At 42.0% G+C, this 14135-nt stretch overlaps 1 protein-coding gene across 5 annotated transcripts in view; it reads right to left on the bottom strand.

Moving 5' to 3' along the window:
- SLC4A10 (solute carrier family 4 member 10) overlaps positions 1 to 14135 on the bottom strand; it is a 198911-nt gene that overhangs the window by 121741 nt on the left and 63035 nt on the right. For all 5 annotated transcript variants that reach the window (XM_077272834.1, XM_077272835.1, XM_077272837.1 and 2 more), the window contains one exon: positions 9120 to 9201. In XM_077272834.1, the coding sequence (XP_077128949.1) occupies positions 9120 to 9201 (82 nt within the window). The remainder of the gene's footprint in view (positions 1 to 9119; positions 9202 to 14135) is intronic.

Here is a 14135-nt window from a genome sequence, read left to right on the forward strand (position 1 = left end):
TCAGCGTGGATGTTTTTGCAGGGTTTTCTGCTGACCGCATAGTTCACTTTCTATTTTCTGCCTATCTAGATTAGTGGGCCTCACTTTGCTGAATCTAGTTCATCTCTACGTTTGTGTTTTCCTCTTGCCTCACCGTTATTATTTGTTGGGGGCTTTCTATATCTTTGGGGTTAATTTCTCTGGAGGCAAGCGAGGTCTTATTTTCCCTCTAGGGGTAGTCAGTTCTCCGGCTGGCTCGAGACGTCTAGAAACAACGTAGGCACGTTCACCGGCTACTTCTAGTTGTGTGCTAGGATCAGGTATGCGGTTAGCCCAGTTTCCACCTCCCTAGAGCAGTTCCTATGTTTTTGCAGACTTAGCCGGAATACCAGAGATCCTTTACCACTAGGATCATAACACAGTGTACACAGAAAGCTGCCAATCAGTGGTGTGGGAGGAGTTTAATATTCAGATAAGGCTATGGTCATGTAAGCGTATATTCTCTCCTCCGAGACAATCAGATTGATTATGGCAATGACACTCCGATCAAACTCTGATCCAAGCTTGATCAGAGTGTTGGCATAGTGAGATCCGATTCTTTCAGATGAGGAGAAGAAGGAGAAGATGGAGAACAAAATTTCTCCATCTTCTCCATCTTGTGAGTCTGCGGAAATCAGACTGCACTCGGAGAGGGCGACGGCCGTTTTGTGCTACGCCAGCGCTTCTACAGCTCACAATTATGTGATACTACTTCCTTTTTGAAGCAAGACAGGCACGTGGTATCCATAAATGCATCTATTGATTCATACAAAACATTGTGCAGTTTAGAAATATTTAAAACACAATTACAAAAACACGGACATGTCCAATCTATCATTTTTTTTACCAATAATCTATTATGGTCTCCACCTTGCTGTTTCCATAGAGCTGTCACTCCTGGGTCAGGAGGCCCCCAGCTATTTTGTGCATTGCGGTCTCATCTCGGACCGATTTGTACAGACGTCTAAATGTGCCTAAAGCGTTATAAATCTCCTCACTGTTTTTACAAGTTAAGGAAAAATCAGAATTTGTAAATTGTGGATTTGTTTCCAAACCTGATGTATTCTGATTCTGACTTATACATGGCTGCTAAACTGAATAGAAAACAGGGTAAAGCAATGACCAAAACAAGAACAACACTACTGGTTAATAGGGCTGTGGAGTCGGAGTCGGTGTCCATTTTGGTGAAGTCGGAGTTGGAGTCGGTATAAAATGGACAGATTACAACTCCTACAATACATAATAAATTGGGTACAGTAGTACAATGCAGGATGTGCTGTAAATGTTTTCATAATAATTTGGGAAAGTTGTGAAATGTCGGATAAATGTCTGTTCTGTTCCTGATCTAAGGATCTCGGCTTTTAGTGGAGATGAATCTGTGCTGCAGTTTATGTCCATGCTCAGTAGTGACCAGTGCTGTGGAGTCGGAGTTGAGATGAATCTGTGCTGCACTTTATGTCTATGCTCAGTAGAGACCAGTGCGGTGGAGTCGGAGCTGAGATGAATCTGTGCTGCACTTTATGTACATGCTCAGTAGTGACCAGTGCTGTGGAGTCGGAGCTGAGATGAATCTGTGCTGCACTTTATGTACATGCTCAGTAGTGACCAGTGCTGTGGGGTCGGAGTTTAAATGAATCTGTTCAGCACTTTATGTACATGCTCAGTAGTGACCAGTACTGTGGAGTCGGAGTTTAGATCAATCTGTGCTGCACTTTATGTACATGCTCAGTAGTGACCAGTGCAGTGGAGTCGGAGTTTACATCAATCTGTGCTGCACTTTATGTACATGCTCAGTAGTGAGGCAGTGCTGGGGAGTCGGAGTTTAGATGAATCTGTTCAGCACTTTATGTACATGCTCAGTAGTGACCAGTGCTGTGCAGTCGGAGTTTAGATGAATCTGTGCTGCACTTTATGTACATGCTCAGCAGTGACCAGTGCTGTGGAGTCGGAGTTGAGATGAATCTGTGCTGCACTTTATGTCCATGCTCAGTAGTGACCAGTGCTGTGGAGTCAGAGTTGGAGTCGGAAGTCAGGGAAATTGAGCAGTCAGAGTCGGAGTTGGTGGTTTGGCTTACCAACTCCACAGCCCTGTTGCTTAGTATGTTTTCTTGATAATAAACGTATCAGAAAGTGTATTCATGCTGGGACCAACAGCGATCAGCTGTCATCTGTGTGAAGAACTTGGCAGTAAGTGTTCCATTTTCTTACAGCGTCACCTCAGGGTACATAAAGCATTACACAGTGCCCATTTAAAGCAATAAGCTGTCTGTGTAATGCAACAGGAAAGGTCTTCCAGAGATTAAAGGGAATCTGTCAGCAGGATTTCACCCCGCAAACTATTTGTGTATGTAGAGCATTCAAAGACAAGTCCAGTCATATCTTTACATGGTCAGTCCTTCTCCATTACTGAGAAATCAGCATTTGCATTGTTATGCAAAGAAGACTGAAGAGCTGTGGTAGATCTGAAGCCTATGTCACTCCAGCTCTATTCCCTGCTCAGCGCCGTCTTCTCTTGCTTAACTGGCAGGGTGTGAGACTTTAGGCAAAGGAGCTGTCTGTCAAACAGGAGGAGATGGAGCTGAGCGGGAAATAGAGCTGGAGTGACAGAATGTTCAGATCTATAGCCTCATTTGCATATCAATTCAAACATTAATTTGTCAGTAACGAAAGAACGGAGTGGCCATGTAAAGGTATTGTTGGACTTTGAAAGAGCTACATCTGCAGATAAGTGGTTTAGGGGGTGTAATCCTCCTGACATATGCTCATAGGTGCTCTTCACAACTGTTCTATTCTCGAGCCAAAAGGCCAGAATCCTGAACAGAAGACCCCATTGTTTTAATGCAAGATTTCATAATAGAGTATATGGAAAGGAGTTTTCTAAACTGGACAAGCCCTTTAATTTGGATGCAACGTGATGACAGCAATGAAATACTAGAGGATTTAGGGGATCTGTGCTTTCTCCAAATGCCAATTCAGCATTACACATTTGGCCGGGGATCCGGGTCCTGCTAATCTTTATTACATCTAATACTAATTTTTGGTAAAAAAAATGATAAAAAATAAAAATAAAAACAAATTCTATCCTGAGATTAAATGTAACCATGGCTTGCACTGACCATAAGTAATATAGGATAGAAGGGTGGTAAAATGGACATTTCCAGTACTAATGTTTCGATACAAGAAATGTTGTTTTATGTTTTACTAGCGAAACCCATAGTGGTCACGACAGGACCATTTTGTCCAGCAGCCTAGATAATCTGCGTACTTTACTATGTGTATTAGCGCTTACATTACAGAATTAGGAGGATGAGGTGCGTTTACTTCACTAGAGTTTTGTTGATGCTCTCATCATAGTAGAAATATAAGCGGAGCAGATTTTGCAATAATAGAGAATCTAGGACGTGCTGACAGATGGTCGCGGCTATCTAGCTATGCTTGTCCTACCAATGGTGCAGAGAAGCAACGTGGGTCTCAATGGACATTTTAAAGTAAAACATGCAATATAGTAAAAGAAGCTCTCCTCCTCCTCCTTTCATAAAATTTTTTACCCTCTTATACATTGCAATCATATTATATAGCACTGTGTACTTACAATTGCTCATTTTCCCCTTCTACCCAGTTAATTCTTCCCTTTTACATTAGGTCTATAACATCACATGATTAAAAACTGATTAGTTGAATCCTTCTAAGCTCTATGTAGAAACAGGAGGTACATTTTCTCTGCATGAGTCATGAGTCCCTGCAATAGTCCCTGGCAGGAGGAGGAGGGAGCAGCTGGGTTAGGAGTTTACGAGGGGGATGATAAATGCAGGGAAAAGAGACTTCCTGTTTCTACATAGAGCAGAGAAAAGAGACTTCCTGTTTCTACATAGAGCTGAGAAAAGAGAAAAATTAACTGGGTAGAAAGGAAAAATAAGCAATTGTAAGTACACAGTGCTGTGTAATATAACTGCAATATATTAAAAGGATAAAAACTTTGATAGGAATGCTTATCTACTATATAATTGTCTAAGGGTCACTTCCGTCTGTCTGTCTGTCTTTCTGTCCTGGAAATCCCGCGTCGCTGATTGGTTGCGGCCGTCATCAGCGATGGGCACAGTCCGTCTGAGAATTAGTCCCTCCCTACTCCCCAGTCGTCAGTGGCCGCTCCATACTCCCCTCCAGTCAGCGCTCACACAGGGTTAATGGCAGCGTTAATGGACCGCGTTATGCCGCGGTGTAACGCAGTCCGTTAACGCTGCTATTAACCCTGTGTGACCAACTTTTTACTATTGCTGCTGCCTATGCAGCATCAATAGTAAAAAGATCTAATGTTAAAAATAATTAAAAAAAAAAAAAAATAGTTATATACTCACCATCCGTCAGCCCCCCGGATCCAGAACAGGCCTTTCCCGCTACTCGCAACGCTCCGGTGACCGCTCCATGCATTGTGATATCGCAAAATGATGACGTAGCGGTCTCATGAGACCGCTACGTCATCTACTCGCGAGACCGCAATGCACTCTTGGGATCGGAGCGTCACGAGTAGCATCGGTAAACACCTCGCCTGGATCCGGGGGGACGACGGAGGGTGAGTATATAACTATTTTTTATTTTAATTCTTTCTTTAACAGAGATATGATGCCCACATTGCTATATACTACGTCAGCTGTGCAATATACTGCATGGCTGTGCTATATACCACCTGGGCTGTGCAATATACTACCTCAGCTGTGCAATATACTACGTGGCTTTGCTACATACTGCCCTTGCCTTAGCTCCTAAGTTAGCCCTTCGTCTGTCCCCTTCCCCTACCCAGGGAAGAGGGGGCCCTACTGTGCACCAAGATATATTAAACCGACAAACAGGGCAACAAAGACAAGGGGAAACTGAAAACTCCACACACACAAAATATTCACTCACATGTAACAGAGCAATCCACCAGGGTGTGCAGGAAGGGGAAGAAAGCAAAACAGGGAAGGATAAGGGATTATCAAGCGTACAAACCAAACAACAGTCGCTTATAACTCCTCCAGTCCTCCTTCTCATACCAACTCCTTTTGTCAGGTAGCAAGCGCTAACTCTGACAAGGACTTGTTAATAGAGTCCAGATTTTATAGGGAAAAGAAGTGGCTAACTGAGCACAGCTGAACACAGGGATTTCCAAAATGGCCGATTAACTCCTGCTCTGCTGGAAGAAATAAACATGTTTAATACACCAGAGAAGTGCTTCTTCTCAGTGGCAGAGTAGGAGCAACCAGGCGCTACGGTCTTCTGGCTCCACTCCGTTGTGGTAACTCCGTGACACGAGGGTTTTTGATCACTTGTCTCCCCAGGAATCTAAAGGCAGACGGAAGCAGATTCCTCTTTTTGCCATATCTAGGTAGTGTAGTCCTTTAGCTTTGATCTTGAGAACTCTCCCTACATTAGCATTTCCAGGACAATGGAATACCTTTGTATCTTTTTAGATCGTCTTACCTGTCTGTACAAGGCAATTATCTCTTCTCTTAAAGGCCCCGTCTCACATAGCGATTTACCAATGATCACGACCAGCGATACGACCTGGCCGTGATCGTTGGTAAGTCGTTGTGTGGTCGCTGGGGAGCTGTCACACAGACCGCTCTCTCCAGCGACCAACGATCAGGGGAACGACTTCGGCATCGTTGAAACTGTCTTCAACGATGCCGAAGTCCCCCTGCAGCACCCGGGTAACCAGGGTAAACATCGGGTTACTAAGCGCAGGGCCGCGCTTAGTAACCCGATGTTTACCCTGGTTACCAAAAAAAACAAACAGTACATACTCACCATCTGATGTCCGTCAGGTCCCTTGCCGTCTGCTTCCTGCTCTGACAGTGCCGCCGTACAGTGAGAGCAGAGCGCAGCGGTGACGTCACTGCTGTGCTGCGCTCTCACTGTACGGCCGGATCTCAGTCAGAGCAGGAAGCAGACGGCAAGGGACCTGATGGGCATCAGATGGTGAGTATGTACTGTTTGGTTTTTTTTTACATTTACGCTGGTAACCAGGGTAAACATCGGGTTACTAAGCGCGGCCCTGCACTTAGTAACCCGATGTTTACCCTGGTTACCAGTGAAGACATCGCTGAATCCGTGTCACACACACCGATTCAGCGATGTCAGCGGGACCTCAACGACCAAAAAAAGGTCCAGGCCATTCCGACACGACCAGCGATCTCACAGCAGGGGCCTGATCGCTGGTACGTGTCACACATAGCGAGATCGCTACTGAGGTCGCTGTTGCGTCACAAAACTTGTGACTCAGCAGCGATCTCGCTAGCGATCTCGCTATGTGAGACGGGGCCTTAACTTCTTGGACCTTGACAACCCAAGAATACTAGTCAATTGGAGGCCAATGTCCATTAGGAATGGGTAAATCCTACATAAAGAGTGCAATAAGCTGGTGTTTGGCTATGCTTCATGTCTATAGCAAGTCATAACAGCTAGAGGGGCTCTACTATCTACAAAATATGCTTATCACGAAGGGAAAGAAAAATTCTGAGACTGTAGTAGTCAGAAAAAGCGACATTTTGTGTAGAATTTAAAGAAGCCCTGTATTCATTATCAGAAATATACACTGGGGTATCCAGCAGAGCCACAGTCGAACACTAGGTCATATTTTAGAACAAGGCAAAGTAGCTACAATTAAAGAAAAAAGTATTCAAAATGTATAATAATAACCCCAGTGTTATGATTGTAGCTCTGCCAAATACCCCAAAAACATATGTCCATTTGTTAAAGCCAACATAAGGGAGAGCAATGTAACCATTAAACACATATGTAGTTACTTCAATAGTTGTTCCAGGGACCCATCACACCCGACGTGCGTTTCGCACTGAAATGCTTCATCCAGGGGTCAATAATAATCTAACAAACCTATCAAAACTGTAGTTCATAAACTTTTTCTTTTACTTCACCAGTGTGAACTCTGTACAAATATTGGCCAAACAGGAAAATGCTGGAAGGTTTCAGAAATGAAGACTGCAGATCTATGACTGCAGCTCTGGAGCTCAATTCAGCATAAGATAAGTAAAGCAATGTTTTTACAAAGATAATTAACTTTTTATGCACATAACTTCAATACGTAAATTGCAAGATTATGTCCAAAGCTGAAAAAAGCATATATTGTAATTCTTACAAAGTAATATATAACAATAGTATGCCCCATACCAGCAGGAGAAAAATCCAACAGAAGCCCATAGATTTCAATAAGAGCTGTATTATTGCTCCCTACTATAGTGCTGCACAGCAGACCTAATATCACTATCTTTGGCCATGAGTTTTTTCCACTATTCTTATAGATGTGTGATAGGAGTTAATCAATTAAATCAACTAAAATACAACAGATAAAAAAAATCAAAGAAATAAAAGTATCTGTCACGAATACAATTTGTCCACAATGCTAAAAGTAATTTTAATCACACGCAAATTAGAGTCATTTATTACCCAGCCGTATCACATTTCGATCTAATTGTATATGTCATTCTGCAGTGGGGCCATTTGTATAGGGTTTGACAAGATCATTGTTTCTGTCTCTATACCGCAAGTATGTGTCAGAGATAATGTACCGCACATGCAATTTACTCTAATGGCGCAGAACATTTATACAAAAAGATACAGAAGAAAATTACTGAAAATGTTCCGTAAACCCCAACTGAATATATCACAAACTGCAGAATGAAATAGACTCATCTCATAGCGACTTCATCCCATTCTAACTTAGTTTATGCCCCCGCTCTCCTGCATGCAATAAACATTACCAGCAGAGGGGTAGTTTTTCCATACGACTCAATGGGCGACCAATGACAACAGGAGCCAACCAAGTGGATTTTTTTTTACATCATTGGGCCTGACCTAAGCAATATGAGAGGAGCAGTTTTTTTGCACTCTAATTGTCGATCAATCAACCATGTATATAAGTATTTAAAAGGAGTTTGTAAGAAACTTTTACACCCGTAAACCTTTTATGTCTGTGTAGCCCTTTAAAAGATAAGCAGTTTGATCCCTTTATTAACCCAAAGCAACGCTCCACCATTGAGACATCGTGTTTTGAAGTTCTGCATAAATGTATCCTGAAGTGCACTGGGACGTCATGATGCACTTACAGCTTCTCAGCCTCGTTCTGCATAAATGTATCCTGAAGTGCACTGGGACGTGACGATGCACTTACAGCTCCTCAGCCTCGTTCTGCATAAATGTATCCTGAAGTGCACTGGAACGTGACGATGCACTTACAGCTTCTCAGCCTCGTTCTGCATAAGTGTATCCTGAAGTGCACTGGGACGTGACGATGCACTTACAGCTCCTCAGCCTCGTTCTGCATAAATGTATCCTGAAGTGCACTGGGACGTGACGATGCACTTACAGCTTCTCAGCCTCGTTCTGCATAAGTGTATCCTGAAGTGCACTGGGACGTGACGATGCACTTACAGCTTCTCAGCCTCGCTCTGCATAAATGTATCCTGAAGTGCACTGGGACGTGACGATGCACTTACAGCTTCTCAGCCTCGTTCTGCATAAGTGTATCCTGAAGTGCACTGGGACGTGAGGATGCACTTACAGCTTCTCAGCCTCGCTCTGCATAAATGTATCCTGAAGTGCACTGGGACGTGACGATGCACTTACAGCTTCTCAGCCTCGCTCTGCATAAATGTATCCTGAAGTGCACTGGGACGTGATGATGCACTTACAGCTTCTCAGCCTCGCTCTGCATAAATGTATCCTGAAGTGCACTGGGACGTGACGATGCACTTACAGCTTCTCAGCCTCATGTATTCCCTGCTGTAAGTGCATCGTCACGTCCCAGTGCACTTCCAGATACATTTATGCAGAACTTCAAAATACAATTTCTCACTGATCGAGCATTATTTCGGGTTAATAAATGGATCAACTTTGCTTATCCTTTAAAGAGCTGCAAAATCCTATAAATGGTTTGGGGGTGTAAAAGTTTACGACTGCTTCCCTTTAAGCTAGATCTGCAGTGCAGCAAAAAAAGTGATGAATATATCTTACTGGTAATATCACCTGTTAGAAATGAGACATCACGTCACTTGATTTGTTGTAATGCCTCCTTTATGACCAGACCAAAAGATGACCATTCCTCTTACCTTCCAAATCTTCTTTCTCGAATTGTGTGTTGAGAAGCGAGCGTGTCCCTCCTCTGTCCACTACAGCTTCTTCATCATTTCTCTGCAAAATAAAGAAGAAAAATACATAGAATGATATATAATATACTGTACGGTATTTATAATATCTTTTGCCAAAATGGGCGAGTGAAACATAAAATATTGTAATTAGTGCCCATCTGTATGTGGTTGAGATTAGTGTTCACACTGAAAAAGGCCCTTGGAGGCCTAAACGTTGTCATTTGCTTTTATGCTCAGCAAAGAACTTCTAGTTACATCTTAAGAAGATTTCACTTGTCTTGGAAATTTGTATTGATTTACAGTATTTACACCTACGGTCAGAATCCAAATAGAAGATAAGCTGAGTAGTACAATACCAATATTTTTGATGAAATGTCACAGTATTTTTAATTTCTATCATTTTCTGCGTAGCATTGGTAATGTCCTTTGCCTATCATAACGTTGCCTATGAAGACCTAGAAGGTTTGCCAATTGCCTAATATGATTTAACTATTAAAGGGAATGTGTCAGCAGGATATTACATATGGTTTAAAACAATTTTTTTTAAATGATTATTTTTAAAATTTTGATAATGCTTTTTTTTTTTTTATTTCTGGAATCATGTTCTAAGTTTATGGGAAATAAAAATCTTGCAATTTTTACACCGGCTACTAGGTCTAATATTCCTATTCTGCACATGAACATTAGCAGCAACAAACTAAAGGCCTCCATACACATTGAATAGATGTCAGAAAAATGATTGCTCGGCTGACAGCTACCCTGACTACTGTACCTCATATCTTTTGGCTCAAAAGTTTATGTATTTTCAAAGTGGAGTGTGGAGAAAGTTGTTGCCAAACAGATCTGGCAGCAGGTTATTTCCTTAAAGGGGTATTCCCATTTCCAAGATCCTATCCCAACACGTAGTAGATGTAATAATAATAAAATTAGCAATTAGCGCCAATTAGAAATGTACTATAGTTTTTCCTCATGTGCAGTTATTGCAGGACCTTAGGTATCCATGGTTACGACCACTGATACAGTGACAGTTACCTAGTTGCTAGTGGTCGTAACCATGGCTACCTAAGGTCCTGCAATACCTGCACATGAGAAAGACACAATGAATCAGAAAAACTATACTACATTTCTAATTGAAGATATTTTCTAATATTATTATTATTATTACACCTACTACATACTGGGATAGGATTTTGGAGATGGGAACACCCCTTTAATAATAAATAGGTCAAGGGTGAAAATTCAAACAGCCTAACACTTATCACCCCCAACAGTCCGGAGGCCCCATACACATTAGACTAACGTCAGTTTCCCCAGATAACAGCAGTTTCGGCCAACTTTATATAAATAGGTACCGAAGTCTTAATTCAGACCCTATCTTTTGAACAGAAACACAATCTGACCTTTAATCTGGGCAAAGGTCATTGTACAAGTGTAGGAGGAGGCGTGCTACGACAATCACCTATTAAAAATGGTGGGTCCTGTGTTATCTGCTTTATTTAGAGATGTTACCTTTCACTGAAATGCTGTCTGTGATGATAATGAGACATCTGAAAAGTATTCTGTGCAGAACAAGAAGTGTGTGTCTAATATTAGGTCTAGTAGCCAGTGTGTGAGATTTCTATTTTTTTTATAGATAATAATATTGGAAACAAAAAAAATATATCAAAACGTAAAAAAAATAAAAAATGCATTTAACATAAAAATGATTTACACTATAGACTCATTCCCTTCAAAATACCAAAAAGGTCTACGCATTGTGATTCTATATTATTCTTTGCCGCTTTCTTTCTATTGATAAATAATGTGATCTAGAAATACGCAAGGAAAATAGAAGATTGACGACATTTACTCCGCCCTTATCCGGTTACTTTTCACTCCGGATGGATATATGTCTCAAGCACATCGACTTTCATTTCGACTGGAACTTTATTCCAACCATCTTCAACTCTTTCGGAAAATGTTGGACATAGCTCTTACTTCCCCCCCCCCCCCCGATAAATTTCCATATTATGCACATTAGGCGCCCTTGTTCTTAGTTTCCTATGAAGAATATTTCCTTTCTACTTAAACTTTTCACATATTTAAAGATTTTGATCACGTCCCTCCTTTCCCTTCTGTCCTCGGGGCCATACATGACATGTTCACACATCCGCGTACATATAGATAATGAGGTTTTTCATAGTTAACGTTAAATGGGTTGTGACATTGCTGGAGATGTAGGTTAGGGAGAGAAAATTAATTCACAGATGATTGGGATAGATGTCATGACTTCGTATTTCTACATCAATGCTATAGACATGTGTGGCCTATAGGATAATCGTACGTCGTGGTCATGTCCCAGTGCCAAGGTCATATGGAATCAATCTGAAGCCTATGGGGAAGCTACCGCAACCGATAGAGAAAATCCCAAACCGGTGGGCACAATAATGAACGTCCGTCCGCTTAGATCCGACCATCCATCATTACATCTCATTGTTATTCATCACTACTCCCAGGGCATGAGAGTGTTAAATGATGGACAAGCCATGGAAAGTTCTACACATTGTAGATGAAACCCTTCAGGGTGGATTACTAATGCAATTAATTGCTTAACTCCTTGTTTTCTGGACTGTTCTAGTAACTATTTTTTATGAGATTTTGTTAAACCTTATTGGTAAGAAAGCTAAATGTTTGCCAGAATTGGGTCACTTCTGAATGATGTTTCTGAACTTGACCACACCATTTTTTGGAAAAGAGAGATTACACGTTGACCTAAGAAATAGGGGAACCGTTAAAAAAAGATGTGTTGTGGGGTGGATCTCTGAAAAGGGATTTTAGCAGGTTTAACTAAAAAAGCGTTATGTCTGTCTGATAAGTCTAGAAGTTTGTTCCAGAGGTGGGACCTATTAGCTATCTCTAGACACATGGCACAAGCGTGGCCACCACTTCTCTACCAGCTGGAACATGGCTCGAGGACCACTGTTCTGGTGAAAAATATGAGACCCAGAGTTGGTCCTCACTTCTGTTTATGGAATAGTGATGAATGTCTCTTGTGAGACAATGCCTTTATGAACTTAAAGGGAACCTGAAACGTGATTCATGCTGCTCAAACCATTAATAGCATGAATCAAATCCTGTCCGCCAAGTATATTTTTCGCAAAAACCTTCTTGAATTTCCATGAAAATATAGATTGATGTTGGGGACAATAGGGAGAGGCAAGCCTAATCTTGCGTTTCCCCCAGCCATCCTCTTCCTGCGCCACTCCAGGTTACTGACCGGTCTCCCACAGTAGGAGAGATCAGTCAATCACCTGGAGCAATGCGGGCATCTTCAAAATATACATTCTCTGAAATGTCAGAGCATTTCAAAGAAAAATATACCTGGATGCAATAATCAAAGCAGGATCTGATACATGCTGCCAATGATTTAGCAGAATTAATCGCATCACAGATTCTCTTTAAGGTCAGTTTCACGTAGCTTTAAAGAAGCAATCATTCTCCCACCAAAGATTTTATCCTCTTACAGGGAATCTGTCACCCCATTTTTCGACTATAAGCTGCTGCCGCTGCCATCAGGGGCTTATCTACAACATTCTGTAATGCTGTAGATAAGTCCCCGATGTAACCTGAAATATAAGAAAAACAAGTTAGATTATACTCACCCAGGGGCGGTCCGGTCCGATGGGCGTCGCGGTCCGGTCCGGGGCCTCCCATCTTCATGCGATGACGTCCTCTTTCTTGCTTCTGTCACTGCTCCTGCACAGGCATACTGATTTGCCCTGTTGAGGGCAAAGTACTGCAGTGCGCAGGCGCTGGGCCTCTCTGATCTTTCCCAGTGCCTGCACACTGCAGTACTTTGCTCTGCCCTCAACAGGGCAGATGAAGTACGCCTGCGCCGCAACACAAAGCAAGGAAGAGGACATCATCGTATGAAGATGGGAGGCGGCGGATCCGGATCGTGACGCCCATCAGACCGGACCACACCGGGACCGCTCCTGGGTGAGTATAATCATACTTGTTGATCTTATATTTCAGGTTACATCGTGGGCTTATCTGCAGCATTACAGAATGCTGTAGATAAGCCCCTGATGGCGGTGGCCGCAGCTTATAGGCGAAAAATGGTTTGACAGATTCCCTTTAATATATTGCAATCGTCATATTATATAGCACTGTGTGCTTACAATTGGTCATTTTGCCTTTCTACTCAGTTAATTCTTCTCTTTTCTCTGCTCTATGTGGCAACAGGAAGTCTCCTGTCCCTGAATTTGTTATTCCCCTCTTCAACTCATGACCCAGCTGCTCCATCCTCCCCCCGCCATAGACTTTTGCAGTGACTCATGACTTGTGCAGATACAATTTTCCTCTTGTTTCTACAAAGAGCTTAGAAGAATTTAGCTAGTCAGTTTTTAATCACATGTTGACATAAACCTAATGGAAAGGAGAAGAATTATCTGGGTAGAAAGGCAAAATGAGCAATTGTAAGTACATAGTGTTGTATACGGTAATATGATGATTGCAATATATTAAGACAATAAAAAATTTGATGAGAGGAGGAGGACTGCTTCTTTAAGAAGGTAACATTTTAAGCATATTTGCTAAGTATAAGATTGCCACCCAAGAGATTGACAGCTTAGTGTTGCATACCAGTTACATTTTTTACATAGTTTTGCCCCTTTTTATGGCCACCCTAACTCTACACCGATTCATATTCCACTCTCTCACCCTCTGCACATCCTTTTTCCACTTTTGTGACATACTAGCGCACAAGAAGACCTCTAGAATCTCTAGAGATTTCAATGTTTCTGGGAGACTTACTGATTCTTCCAGGAGTTCGGGAAGTCTCTACTTCCTCCGTAGACTCAGGAAGAGTTGATAAGTCTGATATGTAGGATATTAAACCGGTTTCAAATGCAGAGTGTTGTTACAGCGCCAAACCTAATCAGGAGTTGAATGTAACTTCACAGATACTCTAATCCTCTACCTTTAATCACACAAATC

Source organism: Ranitomeya variabilis, chromosome 7 (genome assembly GCF_051348905.1).
Source record: "Ranitomeya variabilis isolate aRanVar5 chromosome 7, aRanVar5.hap1, whole genome shotgun sequence".
Lineage (NCBI taxonomy): Eukaryota > Metazoa > Chordata > Amphibia > Anura > Dendrobatidae > Ranitomeya > Ranitomeya variabilis.